The following is a 14042-nucleotide window of genomic DNA, read 5'->3' as shown; positions in this document are numbered from 1 at the left end:
TAATGAGAGGAAAAGATTTTAGAAACAATTTTATTGACACTTTTCGAACATATTTTCAAAGTAAATATTTCTTAAAATATGCAATTTTATTATTGTGGCAGGAGCTGTTATAGTTACTTAAATATAGTTTAAATACTATACATTGTTAAAATGATTTTTAAAATACAGTAGAGCGCCGATTATTCGAACTGCTCGGGACTGAATATGGTTCGGATAATGAAAAGTTCGGATAATTGGAAAGTTGTTTAAAATCTAGTTTAAATGATTATTATTTATGCACTAACTTCCTTTCACACTTTTTCCAGGTTTAGGACTGGCAGTACTATCTAAAATAGCTCTGTTTAAAAATTGCTTTTTTTTTTAATTTTTAAATATTTTGTATTTATTTTTTTTAACTTTTTTTTTTCATTTTGAATTTTTTTTAATCATATTTCAGCTTTTATAATTTTTTTTTTGTCAATTACTGATTTTACCACATTTTTCTTTATTTTCCATTGCAAAAGAAATCCAGCAAAGACTTTTGTTTCAAAGAAGATGCTTTTTTTTTTTGAGCAGCCGTATCCCTTATTCTTCTTAAATAAATCAACTGAACTGGATCAACATCATTTTGACGTTCTAGCCAATTCATTGCAATATCTAATGAATTCCATGGTTCTATATGAGAAGGTCCACTATCTTGAACTTGATCACCTACTTCTTCGTCTGTGGAGTTTCAATTTTCTTTCAAAACTCCAGCAACAATTTCATCTTCATTTAAAATTTGAAATCCTCAGACGCTGTCAGTGTCTCGACACCTGTCTTCTATTTATTCTGCTGCATAACCTGGCATCTTTTCTGCCAGAAGATCTACTGGTTCAAAAATTTAGAAAAATTGTTGATAAAGTGAAAAATATTCTAAACTTTAAAAAAAAAAAAAAAAAAAAATTCAGACATAGTTTGGATAATAAGAGTTCGGATAATCGGCGCTCTACTGTATATATAAATTTGTAAATGCTTAAAATATAAAGTTATTTTTTCTCGCAAAAAAATATTAATATTTTATGTTATTTAGAATATTAATAACATTAGAATAAACAAAATATTACATATTCATTTAGAAAAGCTTTTTTTTCTTTGATGCTTCTGTTACTTTAAATTAGTAACATGTATATTTGTTATTTTTAAAAGTATCATGCAGAATCAAAGCGGTATGTTGCAGAAAGACCGAAAAAATTCTGCCACAGGGTAAAGAAGCACTGAGGGACTTCGAGCTTCTGTGCTGCTTAGCATTAACTTTAGACTCTAGAATACCTCAAACACAATAGTCTAAATTATTGAGATCTGGTGAAGAAGGGGGCAATCTTTTTGCTTAATACATTTCGGACAATTGACATGAAACCAAGCCTGTGTTGCTTTGGGTTGGTGTGAAAATGCAGAATCTAGCTGAAATATCCATTCCTTTTTAGGATACAATCTGTCAGCATGTAGCAATAAATGTGTAGCAATACTTCCTTTTTGTAATATTTAGCATGGAGTTTTACCTCTTCATTGATGAATTTCAGAGGAAATTTTCTATTATTTGACACTGCAGCCCAAACCATTACAGAATTCTTGTTCTGAAAGCCTTGTACAGTTCTTACACTTTCAGGTATATCCTCTAAGGTTGCTGAATATACAACATTATTTTTATCATTATAACTGTTTTGTGTAAAATATTTTTTATCAGAAACAATTATTCTGTCAACATTTCTGTTACCGTGCCGGTTCAGAAATTTCTTACATCTTTGTAACCTTTTTAATTTTTTTGCAGTTATCAAGCCTTGAACTTTTTTGTGATAAGGGCGAAAACCCAGATCTTCATTCAATATAACTGACATAGTTCTTCAACTCACCTTCTCCTCAGCAGCTACTTTATTAGCAGAGCACCCTGGATTTCTTCGTATCTTTTCATGAATTCTTTTAATGTCCTTTTTTGTACAAACTGAACCTGAATGATCAGACCTGGGTCCTTGAGAGCTATTAGTATCCAAAAATCAATTTATAGTTCTATATATATATTTTCTATTAAACCTAAGAGATTTTAATTGCTTAAAGATTATAGTAGGATTCAGATTCCACTACCACGCATCTGAATGACCCCTGATCTGTGGGTCAGAGGGTGAGGGACACGGGAAATGTAGTCCTCCTATCATAAGGGAGGAAAGAGTGAGAAGTGAAGGATACTTTTGTGAGGAAGGATTTTCAGTATGGACTTGATGCGGATAGAGTATAGGCGAAGAAGAGAGCAATTGGGCTCCAGATATTGATTTGTTTCTATTTGGTTCAGCATATGTATATTTGTAATTAATTTTAAGCATTAAATAACAAAACATTTTAGATTGTTTTTGTTTTTACAAGCCTCTGTTTTTAATTCGTGTGTAGATCTAATCAGGGGTCATTTGCAGTATCATGAAAGGTTAGTGTGGTCAAGTCATGAAATTTTCTATTTCATTGCTACTTAAGTAAATAAAAGCAAGTTAAGTCCATATGGAACTTAGTTCAGAACAATCATATTATATAATTTAGCTAATTTGTGGGAATTTTTTAAAAATAATATTTTATTTTATTTCATATTTTTAAAAGGTTTGTTTTGTTCAGACTTTATTCTGGACATCCATAAAATTTCTTAATCACTGCTTATGAAAAATTAAGTAGAGTCAAAATAAAAATAATTTAAACCTGTAAAATAAATTCTTAAATGTATTTATAAAAATGTTTTTTTAATTATCTTTAGCCATATCATTAATAATTTATATTTAAAAATTGAACTATAATTCAAGTAGGTATGTGTAAGTATGTTTCAAATATAAATGATCACATTAAAAATTTATTTAGTAGGAAAATTATCAATTAAATGGAAATGAGTCTTGGTTAACAATGTTTAATTGAAAATGTCAGTGTTGCTATTTTTTCTTCTTTTTCAATTACATCACTGCATGATCAAACCAAATCTGACTATCAACTATTTTAAAACTCATTTTTTTATAATCCTATTTATAAAAATACAAACTTAGACTCCCAAGTGGTCCTAATCAGCACACAAATAGTAGCTGAAGAGTTGTTTTACATAAGAATGTGGTAGCTCAGGCTGGATATTGAAAATATTACCATATTTGGTATACATTTTTTAAATCAGGTACAACTTTAATATATGAATATCAGAGCAAAGGCTTATTTAAAACAAGATATAAAATGCTTACTTGGAGCACTTATCTTCACAATTTCCAGCATATTCGAACTTTCACAAAAGAACTTTTCCATACTTGGACGCGTTGCAAGTTTACGTCCATCCAAATCTGGATTTTCAGTAACCATTCCTTTGCATCCTTTGAATCGTATTTGATAAGCAGATGGGTTGTAAGTAGGAATTTCCAAAATATTTAGTGCCACTTTATCACGGAATGCTTTCCGAATCTTAAAAAAATGAGCAAGAAAGAGACATTAGTCTAAAATGATTTTAAATATGTTAAAACAGTAGAAAAATATATTACACAGGTATTTATAAGTAAATTAAATCTTATATAGGTGTTTAGATTAAGGTAAAATGTAATACAGATGTGCATTAAAATTAATTCACAATGCTAGGGATTCAATTTTTAGTCTAGTATCAACTTTTAAAATTCCTTAATTTATAAACAGAATATATGCACAATTACCACACAATAAAATAGATTGAAATAGAATAATGTTAAACAGGATTTCAAAATCTTTATTGTGAGCAATTAACTAAAAATTGCTTTAAGGATCACTTACTATTATAGGTAAAAATGTAAAAATTTTTTTAACATTAATAAGAAGGGGATATTTACATCTATATAGTGCCAAAGTTTACATACCCTAATACTGAAAATTAACTAAAACCTGTAAACTAAAAGAATTTACATGTATATTTTTATAAGTTAGAACGATGAAAGTTTTAACATGGAACACAAGACCAAAATAAAGGTAACCAAAATCGAAAGAAAAGCTTACCTCTTCAGCCAGTTTAGTTGAAATCATACCAACTCCATCAGAAAAAACATATTTCTCATTTTTTATCTCTTCAACATGTATTACTTCCTTAACATCTAACTCTATTTGTACAGCTTCGTCAGAAGTAGAAAAACATTGACCTAAGCGAGCCATATATTTTGCAACACTTTTTATGTGAGAAAAATCTCCCATCCATTTTCTGATACTCTCGGTAGTGTTTCCATTGCAATCATTGGCAAATATATACAAACCATGTTCTCTAAGTTGACTATTCGATGCTGCTAGAACATTATAGTGTCTAGGCCCAATTCTAACACCTTCAATCAGCCGTCCTGTGAATCGTTCCATGAATTTGTCTTTTTGAGTATGATACTGAACAGCAAAAGTTAGTTTTGAAAAATCATCATCTTGAACAGAAACACGCAATATATTTTCTGAACCAAATTCTCGGATAACACGATTATCAAAATGTTCCATTGGCTGAAGGCATATTATACGCGAGGGCATCATAATAAGACGGCGCACAAGGCACATTCCATCAGGTAAATCTATTTTTGCCGGATTTCGTCGATAATGTTCATAAAGCTTTTTAAAAGCCTCTTCAAACACAAAAATATCTTGCCTGGTAATAATGTCACTAATGTGATACAAGGTATTGACAAGAGCATCTTTGTGCTTAACAGTCTTTTGTATTTCCTTCTTTATAGATTCCCAGTGATCTTTTACAGATCTTTCATGAGTTATATATTTAAGTATTACTTGATCTCTAACTTCCAAAGATCTTCCCAACATAACCTCCCAAGCATACTGACAATTAAATTTAATATCAGAGGCGACATTTTTATCAGACACATCTTGAAAAAACTGTTGATCAAAAGGGAAGATATCAAATTTGTATGGTAATTTAGCTCTAGGCACATGAACTCTTTGAACACATGAAAAGTAAAAAGAAGTGTTAGAACTACAACGTTGGATAAGCCGTTCAACTATACCAAAAGCTCTGGTTTTAGGAATGGCTACTTTAAAAACTGGACACCTTCCAACCTTATCGATTTCACAGAGGGAATTATTGCAAGAACAACCAAAAGTCAATGATCGTTCCCACTTTCTCTCCTGGTATTCTTGATCACTTGCTAAGAACTGTTGCCGGTTGCCACTTTTAATTTCATCAACTTCCTTGTCATCTTTGTCGTCCTTTTTCTCCTTATAAATTAGGGGAATATGTTTCATAACAAAATACAATTGTAGGGACTCACTGTCTGGGTCATCATTTATAATTACACGCATCAAAGCATGATACACAATTCGGAACTTATATGTTAAAAACTTATTTTGACACCTTTCTTTATGGCATAGGCACAAATAGATAATGAAGTATCGCTGATTATGAAAAAATGAGCCCATCAACTCTTTTTCAATGTTTTTAGCTTCATAGTGATAATGTTGCATAAATGTTTGTGTATTGGGAGTTGTTCCAAAAGCTATTTCTTTAACATCTACATCACTGTGGAACTGCTTTCCCTTATTTTTAAGCACAGAACGATCTGCCAATCGCAACCATAAGTTGAACAGCGCATTCTTTTCGCTGTCACACCAGTTTTTTACAATGCTTTTGAACTGATCTCCACAATGGAAGCCAGGTTTCTTCTTATACTCTAATAGGACTTCCAGCTCCATTAAACCTGCTTTATATATAAGATCAACATCAATGTTTTTTGATTGGCGGCCTACGTCAACAGTGCATGCCAAATTTTTTTCTGAATTATATCTTTCAAAAAATTTTTTAGCCTCAGATCTCACAAAAGTTAAATCAACATCTACTTTGCGAAAAACTATCAATAATTTTAAATGTGCCATTTCAAAAATCCTGAGAACTCTGTCCAATTTTAATTCTATTTATCATTACAACAGTCCTAAAAAAAACAAAAACATTTAAGTAATAATTGAAATAAGATTTAAAAAAAACTAGTTAACTCTCAAAATGCAATAATTTAACAGTATATCATTATCCTTTTCAGTACTTTTGAACTACTCTACAACATTCAACAACTTCTTTTATTTGGATCATTCATATTGTGGAGAAAAAAATTTGGAAAAAAAAAATATGATACGATCAGACATGAAAAAACTAAGAAAATGAAAATTTTCATGTTTTACAAAAAAATACATGGGTAACAAAACGATATTATTAAACATTAGATAGATGCAATATAACATTGCATTGCTTGAAAACATTCAATTTCTGAATCCTATCTACAAATACTGGAGTCTATGTTATATAAGATAAAATAATGTTCGATCAAACATTAAAACTTTAATGTATACTTTTAGTCTGGCACCTCATATCATTAATATATAAGGATTTATTTATGAAAGAAAACAAAGTAAAATATTCCACAAAATATTTTTTTTTTACCAATGTAATTTCATGTATCTAATTTTACAACTAATTAGTATCTCTAATTAGTTAAAAAGAACAATTTAAACATTTCAACATTTAAAATATCAGTACCCTATTCTCATATGGCAAAGATAGCATAATGATTCTGATTTTTTCCTCAAAATTTTTTTTAATTCTAACATGATATATAACTCTTAATAATAAAATGAAGGTTGTGCATACCTTGTGCTGTAAATACTAAATAATAAGGAAATACTAAAATATACTAAATAATAAAGAAAATACTAAATAATAAGAAATAAATAATTGGCTTGGATTTTTAAATAAATTAATTCCAATTATATTTTAGGTTTAATAATTTCAAATTCAGTGTTTTCAATATAAAATTTTTACTTTTTTTACTAATTTTTGCTTCTGCGTTAACAGTAACATTTCGAGGATTTATGTTAGTAACTTTACTTTTTATTTCATGTATGAGTGTGGCATTACTGAGCAGAATTGTTGTGATTAGTGTCCTCGAGAGTGATTTGTCTTTGCTCTGTACGTTAACGTGGGGCAGTTGCCACGGGCCAACCATCAGAGGGGGCTCCTAAATCGAATGGAAAGTTTATTTTTGGTTTCCTTCTTTAATGAACTTTTTTTTAAAAACAAAATATCAGTACAGTGTATGAACACAAAAATCTATATTTCGTAAATCCACGACTTTCTAGTGCGGAATTAAGCTAAATGTTCACAATTACGATGGAGAAATTTGGCCAATCAAAAGTTCATATTTTTACATAAGCAAAATGCAATATGTTTACAAAAATACAATTTTCTGATTGACTTAAGTGAGCCATCATAATTGCAAAAATTTAGCTGAATTCCCCCCTAATATCAGCAATGTGACCTAATGTCAGTAATGTCATAAGAAAATTTTGCAGCTAGATGACAAAATTAACAATCAGAAATCTGGATTCGGCAAAATGGACATTGTCAGAAAATCAGAAAAATGAACAGAACAATATTTCGTCTGACCATTGGAGGGCGGTACTTTATAGCTATTTTAGGTTCTAGTCAATTCTTCTAGACAATTTCTTGTTATATATGTATAATGTTTGTGCAAATTTAATTTCTAGAAAAAACATAATAATTATTAATTTTTTTTGGTTTTGAAATTTAAATTTTATGCACATTTTTTGTCAGAGATTGTTAGTTTAGTGCCTAGTAGCTGTAAATAATCATAGAATTAATAAAAACTTCAGATTTGCATACTGAAAATTAATTTTACAAAATAAATTGATATAAATTTAAAAAATATTTAATGCTTTCCTGGTTTCACACCCTAAAAAACCTGTATGTTTTTTGGTTTTTGTTTCAGATTCTTTGTTAGATAAAATTTCGGATACTGAAAAATTGCATATGTTCAGTAAAAAAGTGGAGAAATATCACAGAAATAAGTTTATAATTTCGTTATATTTAAATTATTACAAAAATTACAATTTAAAAATCTAAAGAATAATTTTATTTTAACTTTAAATAAAGCTAATTTTATTTGATGGAAATAAATAATGATCTGTATTTAAAAATTGAGTAAGAAAATTTTTTTTTTTTGAAGTTAAAATTTCCATTCTATTCAAATGAAAATATAACTTTACAGCTACCATGTTGTTATTTTTATTATACAACTTCATAACATGATGTGAATAATGTATGATAATTTTGAAGTTATAAATGACTAGAGTAATTACTAAACTAATTAGAGTAATTAATGAAATGTCTAATAAACTAACATATTCAATTGAAATTTTTGATAAAATTGGCTCATTTAAAAAAAAACTAAATAAAAAATAGGAATACATTCAGTTCAACACTTGAAAATAATAAATAACTAGAAATTTATAAGAAAACTCTTCGTACAGAGAGAAAATATTGATAAAAGTTTAGCCACTCCACTCGTGTATTATTTTATAGTTACATTAGAACTTTTTATTCAGAAAAATCAGCTGACAGAAAACAGAATTTTAGTACAAGAAAGAAAAAATTAGATCGTAGCAGAACTTGATTTTTTTATTTAGTATTTCTGTATTGCTCAGTAAATAATGCATGTAATCACCTGAATCTATTGTTCTCTGTTTTATTGCTTCATAACAGTACAGAAAATTAAATAAAATTATGAGGCTGTATTATGCAACCATCATCCAAATCTTCCTCTTGCTTATTCCAAAAATGAAATGTGATACAAGATAATGACAGAAATTATAACATTTATCATTATTTAACATCAAAACCAATGCAAAATAAGACTATTGCAAATGCGAGATATTATGCTGTATAGAATGTAACGTAAGATAATATGTAGAAAACAGTGACTATCTGTATCATTCTAATATTCAAAAGTTGTGCAAAATAATGTTACATTTTCTATTATTTGTGATGTTAATCTAATGTTTTACTTGGGTATTTATTATTCTATTTAGATTTTGCTTTCCTTTTCACTATTTCAAAATATCTTTAAATTTTTACTTACAACTGGCATAACAGACACACCAAAATAACAGAGTCCTGTAAGCATAAATTTAAAAACATGGCAACTAATCTTATTCATTGTTTTTTTATACCTTATTAAATTATTCAAATTCATTATTTTTATTATAAAAATAGACATGAACAAATCATATTGCCTATTTTAATCATTTGATTTAAATCATTGAATTCATCGGGTAATTATGAGTCATTTTATAAAGATAAATCACTTGTCCTAAACAAAACAGTAACAGTTTTGCCATAATGAGAGAGAAGGGCAAATATAACTAAGTTAATACCATTGTTACACTTGTCAAAAAGATTTTACAAGCTTAAATCACTAAAAACCTATAATGAACATCTCAAATAGTACAAAATAAATTATTGAATTAAACTGGTTGCTCAGAGAAAACTGGATATAAATCAGTTGGAACAGAGATTTCCTTATTTTCCCTTTTTCTGAAAAACAGGAACTTAAAATCTTTTCTAAACAAAATATTTCATCAATCAGATAAAAAGTTTCAGCTTGGATTTAATCAGGGCTGGCAAGTTTTTGACATATGACGGTTTTTACCGGTTTATACCGTCATGTCAAAAACGTCAGAAACTGTCAAAAACCCATAGTTTTGATAAAACTGTATTTTAATTTGAGCTTAACTGCTTATGATTTAAAATTAATTCATTTTTGGGCAATAAAATTAGAAAAAAAGTTTTTAAAAGATATTTAAGAACAGATTTTTGCATTTTCCCAACATGATTACATCAAATCATACTATTTGAAGTAAAATATTAGGATACTAAACAAAATTTTCAACATTTCCAAGCATTATTTTGTTTGGCATATTACATTACTGAAGAATGTCAAGTCATTCCTGACTTAGAGTTTGTTAGTAGTTACAAGTTTTGAAAGTTTTGTTTAGCTTAGAATATTTAAGAATTATTAGAATATTTAAGAAATGCCAAATTTTAAATTCTTCTTTTTAATTCTTGAATTTATTAATAGCTGCAAGTTTTTTTGTTTGCTTATTTCTAACAATTAAGAAGTGCAAAATTTAGAATCTTTTGCAAATCAAGCTATAATGATAAAAGTTAAGTATCACTATTTTCAATAAGTATGTTACAATATTTCTGTATGAATGTATATCCTTCTATAAGAATATGTGCATATAGTTGCAAAATCAATAGCAATCATTTACAACATTCATTTATAAAGGCAATTAATTGAAAATAATATATTGTCCGCTATATGCCATAAATTAAAGAAAACGGTAGGTTTTTGACGGTTTTTATCACTGTCATGTCAAAAACCAGTTTTTGACGGCAAAAACCCAACCCTGGATTTAATTAATAGTTTTTTTTAACACATTCACATCCAAGCTTATTAAAAATGAATCAGTTGCCACAAACAAAACAGTAACATTATGTTATGGGAGTCAAGCAGGATTTGTTGATTTAAATCAAATGATTTTTTTAAAAAAATCATTGATTTAAATCAACTGATTTTTTTATATAAATTTAGAAAATTAAAAAAAAACAGTGTTTTAAATTATTGATACTTTTACTATTTTCGTTTCTTAGTTTTAAAATTCTTTTTAAATGAAGTGCTGCATTAATTAATTTTAGTTAATGAAATTACTTTCTTTCTTGATGTATGATAAATTTCAACACATAAGAAATTAAATTTTTAAAAATCTTTTGATTCTTGAAATTCAAAATACAGATTAAAGTAAACATTCAATGCTGTCTTAATATAGACTTGCATAGCTGTAGAAAGTAATTAATAAACATGAATTTTTTCACAAAAAAAATACAAATAATGTTAATTAAAATTCTACCTTTTGATTGAAAAAGCATGGAATTAAAATCTACATTGTATTTTATAGGTGGAAAGTTTATATTTCTAAAGCGTGAGGTTATATTAAAAAGAAATTGCCCTAATATGCCAAAAAATAGAAAGAAAAAAAAAATGCTGATAAATTCAGATATTTTTTTCCTGATATAGTGTCATTCTTCCCTTTCAAACTCTTTCAAAGTCTATTTAAAGCAGTAGGAATATTAACTGGTAACAGAGTGCATGTTTACAGTATCTTTGTCAGACTTTCTATTTCATTACAGATTTTCTATAAAGAAATTTTGCGAAAAAAAATTCCAATGGGTACATAGAATTTTTTCATTTTTCTTTTTTTAGCTTAACTTATTTATTTTGATATGGGATAAAAAATGAATATTTTACTATAAAAATATATAGATGAAATATTTATATATTTTTTGATGAATGACTACATTTATAAACACAATCTGTTACATTTATTTTGTCTTTTTAAAAATCAAGAGAGAAAAAAAAATCACAATTTTAAATTAAAATGTCGGTTTGGTGATTAAAACCTTGTTTTAATAGTCAAAGTATTCATTAAATAAATTCTCTAGTTCATTTAGTCTTTAAATTTCAATCATGTATATTTTTCAAAACGGTTGCTATGCATTCAAAGCTATGTATTATAATGAAAAATTGTTTTAGGTAGTTAGATCTTCCAAAATATCGTTATAATATAGTTTTAATATTAATTTAATTTTGATTAAACATTTATAACGTTTTTTTAATTATAAATCAAAGTTCTTACAGTGTATTTGAATTAAAATCAAAATAATCTGATTTAAATAAAAAAAATTTGACTTTTTTGATTTTTTTTAAAAAAATCACAAACCCTGGAGTCAAGGCAAGCAAACATACTTAATCTTAGTTGCTATCGTTTACAATATTTCACTAACTGATGTCTTAAAAAAACTACCATAAATGGCTGGATTTACACAAAAGTGATTGAATTGAATAAGTTAGCTAGCACAAAAATATATTTGTGCTGACGAACTAGGTATAAACCTAGGATTCTTTCACATCAAATTTAGCACAGCTAACGTATTTATTGCAGTAGAATAAATTGCCACACAAAATGCATATTGATGTATCTTGAAAAATTAATACATAATAAACACAGAAAGATAGTTGGAAATTTTAACACATTTTATAAAGATGCAAAATAGCAATTGATTTTCAAATTCAGCACAACAAATAAAGTATTTTTGCAAAATAAATTCTTATATAAAATGAATATGGCCTTACTTTAATCAGATAATTCTTCATGTTTAAAAGGATAAGAGGGGTAGACTATACTTGAGGGTGCCCCTTGATTCTCGCCAAGTTGTGATCGCGGTTGATCGCCAAGTTGGGCGATGTTGAAACCCAATCGTGATTCTGATTGGTTTAGATTTTAACGTTATTTTTAAATGTTCAATGGTATATGTAATTTCAAAGGTTCGTTAGTTCTACGTTGGATACCGGCTGGTAAGATTACTTTTGAATCTGGTCTATAAGATGGAAGCTATGTGGGCAGTCATAAAAAAGGATTTAAGAAAAAAATGTGACCGCTAGTACAGGCGCCATTCTTTATTCGTATTTTGTCTAATTTATGTGTCAATGGAGCTGCACAGATTCTATTCATGATAAATTTAAACAGTATCTAACTGTTATTAGATAATTGTGTGCACCTAAATCTGAGAATATTCAAGCTTAATAAAGAAGTGAGTTGTTTTTTACCTTTTCTTTCTGCTCCTACTCCATTAATTTTTGCTTCGATTCAAAATCCTTTTTATTGGGTTTATTAGTTTTGCTTATATTGGGTTCATTGCAAGTTTCGCCGATGTTTTGTTGAAATTTTCCAATGTTTTATTGAAATATCATTATGTTTTGGCCGCCGTTTCTGTTACCAGGATGTCCCGCTCAAACAGGAATAACGCCAAACGTAAGTCGCCAATTTCGCCAAGGGGCACCCTCAAGTATACTTTTCCCGGAAAAGAGATTTCTACATTTTAGCAATAACAAAAGGGTGAAAGTAAACACAAAATAAATAAGGGAAAAATAAGGCAATTTAGTAGTGATGTTTGAAAAATGTTCTTTCGAAACATTATTTCTACAAGGGTTAAATATTCCTTCAGTAAAGCACATTATTTTTACTAATGAATGAAACATATTAAATAAAACTTCTTTAACTTAGGAGAATTTAAATTGAATATCTCAACAAACTAGAATACTTTCATCGAAATTTACAAATTATTGAGCCTACAACTAAATATTTTGAATTTAAAGTGCTCTAGTGTATTCAAATAAATGAATAAACACTTGTCAGACTTTATGCACAGCAGCATATATTACTGTACTGAAACATGCAATAAAAAATAATAATATTTATAAATTAAAAACTAATTGAATAGAAGCTCTTTCAAATATAAAATAACACAAAATATAAAATTTGTCTTACTCAAACTCGTCTATTTGCTTCCAAACTTACATTACAGTAGGTAAATAAGAGAGAGAGAGAGAGAAATAACATTTCAAACATAAACACGAACTTATATTCTAATGTTATTTATTTCTAGAGGGAATTTTCCAAATTGTGACGATCTGAACCTTGACCGGAAACTGTAACTTTTTAGTTTCGGTTTGCAAGTTCGTGCATGTGATTTTCGGGGTCTCTATCTTTTAAGGAATTGGTAACTAATTTTAAACCATAGTTTCTACTACAGAATGGCAACAAGGAAATGATAACGTCGGATCAATGGGCTTTTCGCATTGTGATTGGCTGTTGACTATCACTCATGGTTGCAAGAATTTGGGAAGTTATCGCGTTTATTGTGAATTAAAATAAAAATTTCAATAATTTTGTGCACGCCTGTCTGTGTTCTCGCGTAATCTCGTATTTGGTGTGATGAAACAATTGGTTCATTGATGGATTGTGTTTACATTTATTTCGTAAACAGACACTGGAAAAGAGGAGATTTGTGTTTAAAAAAGATATTAGGCGAAAATGTTTTCGAATTTTTAGATATTTATAAATGTAACAATAAAAATGAATGTTTTCTTTGCTATGTTTATTATTTGATTTTAAATAAAAGTATGTCATTTTGATATTAAGAGTATGTTCTTAATACTTTGCTCTTAATACTTTTAAATTAAGTATTCTCTTATAAAAGCTTAGCTGCAATATTTATATAATTTTCTTACATTCTGTTGTAAGGAAAAGAAAATTCGGATCTAAATTAAAAGAATAATTATGCCATGTAATGTCTAATCATCCTATGCATATTTCCTAAC

General features: G+C 28.0%; 1 protein-coding gene across 1 annotated transcript in view; it reads right to left on the bottom strand.

Moving 5' to 3' along the window:
• The window catches only part of LOC107443305 (uncharacterized), a 28994-nt gene extending 15563 nt beyond the window's left edge, over positions 1-13431 (bottom strand). Inside the window, exons 1-3 of the mRNA XM_016057127.5 lie at positions 13210-13431; positions 3991-5903; positions 3219-3432 (exon numbers count right to left, since the gene is read on the bottom strand). Coding sequence (XP_015912613.2) covers positions 3219-3432; positions 3991-5847 — 2071 coding nt within the window. The 5' untranslated portion in view covers positions 5848-5903; positions 13210-13431. The remainder of the gene's footprint in view (positions 1-3218; positions 3433-3990; positions 5904-13209) is intronic.
• Positions 13432-14042: the final 611 nt, after the last annotated feature.

The sequence above is a fragment of the Parasteatoda tepidariorum genome, chromosome 4, assembly GCF_982258835.1.
Source record: "Parasteatoda tepidariorum strain Cologne lab strain chromosome 4, Ptep-v5.0, whole genome shotgun sequence".
NCBI classification, from domain to species: Eukaryota; Metazoa; Arthropoda; class Arachnida; order Araneae; family Theridiidae; genus Parasteatoda; species Parasteatoda tepidariorum.
Note: the sequence above shows the minus strand (reverse complement) of the source record. Positions and strands in the feature narration are given on the sequence as shown.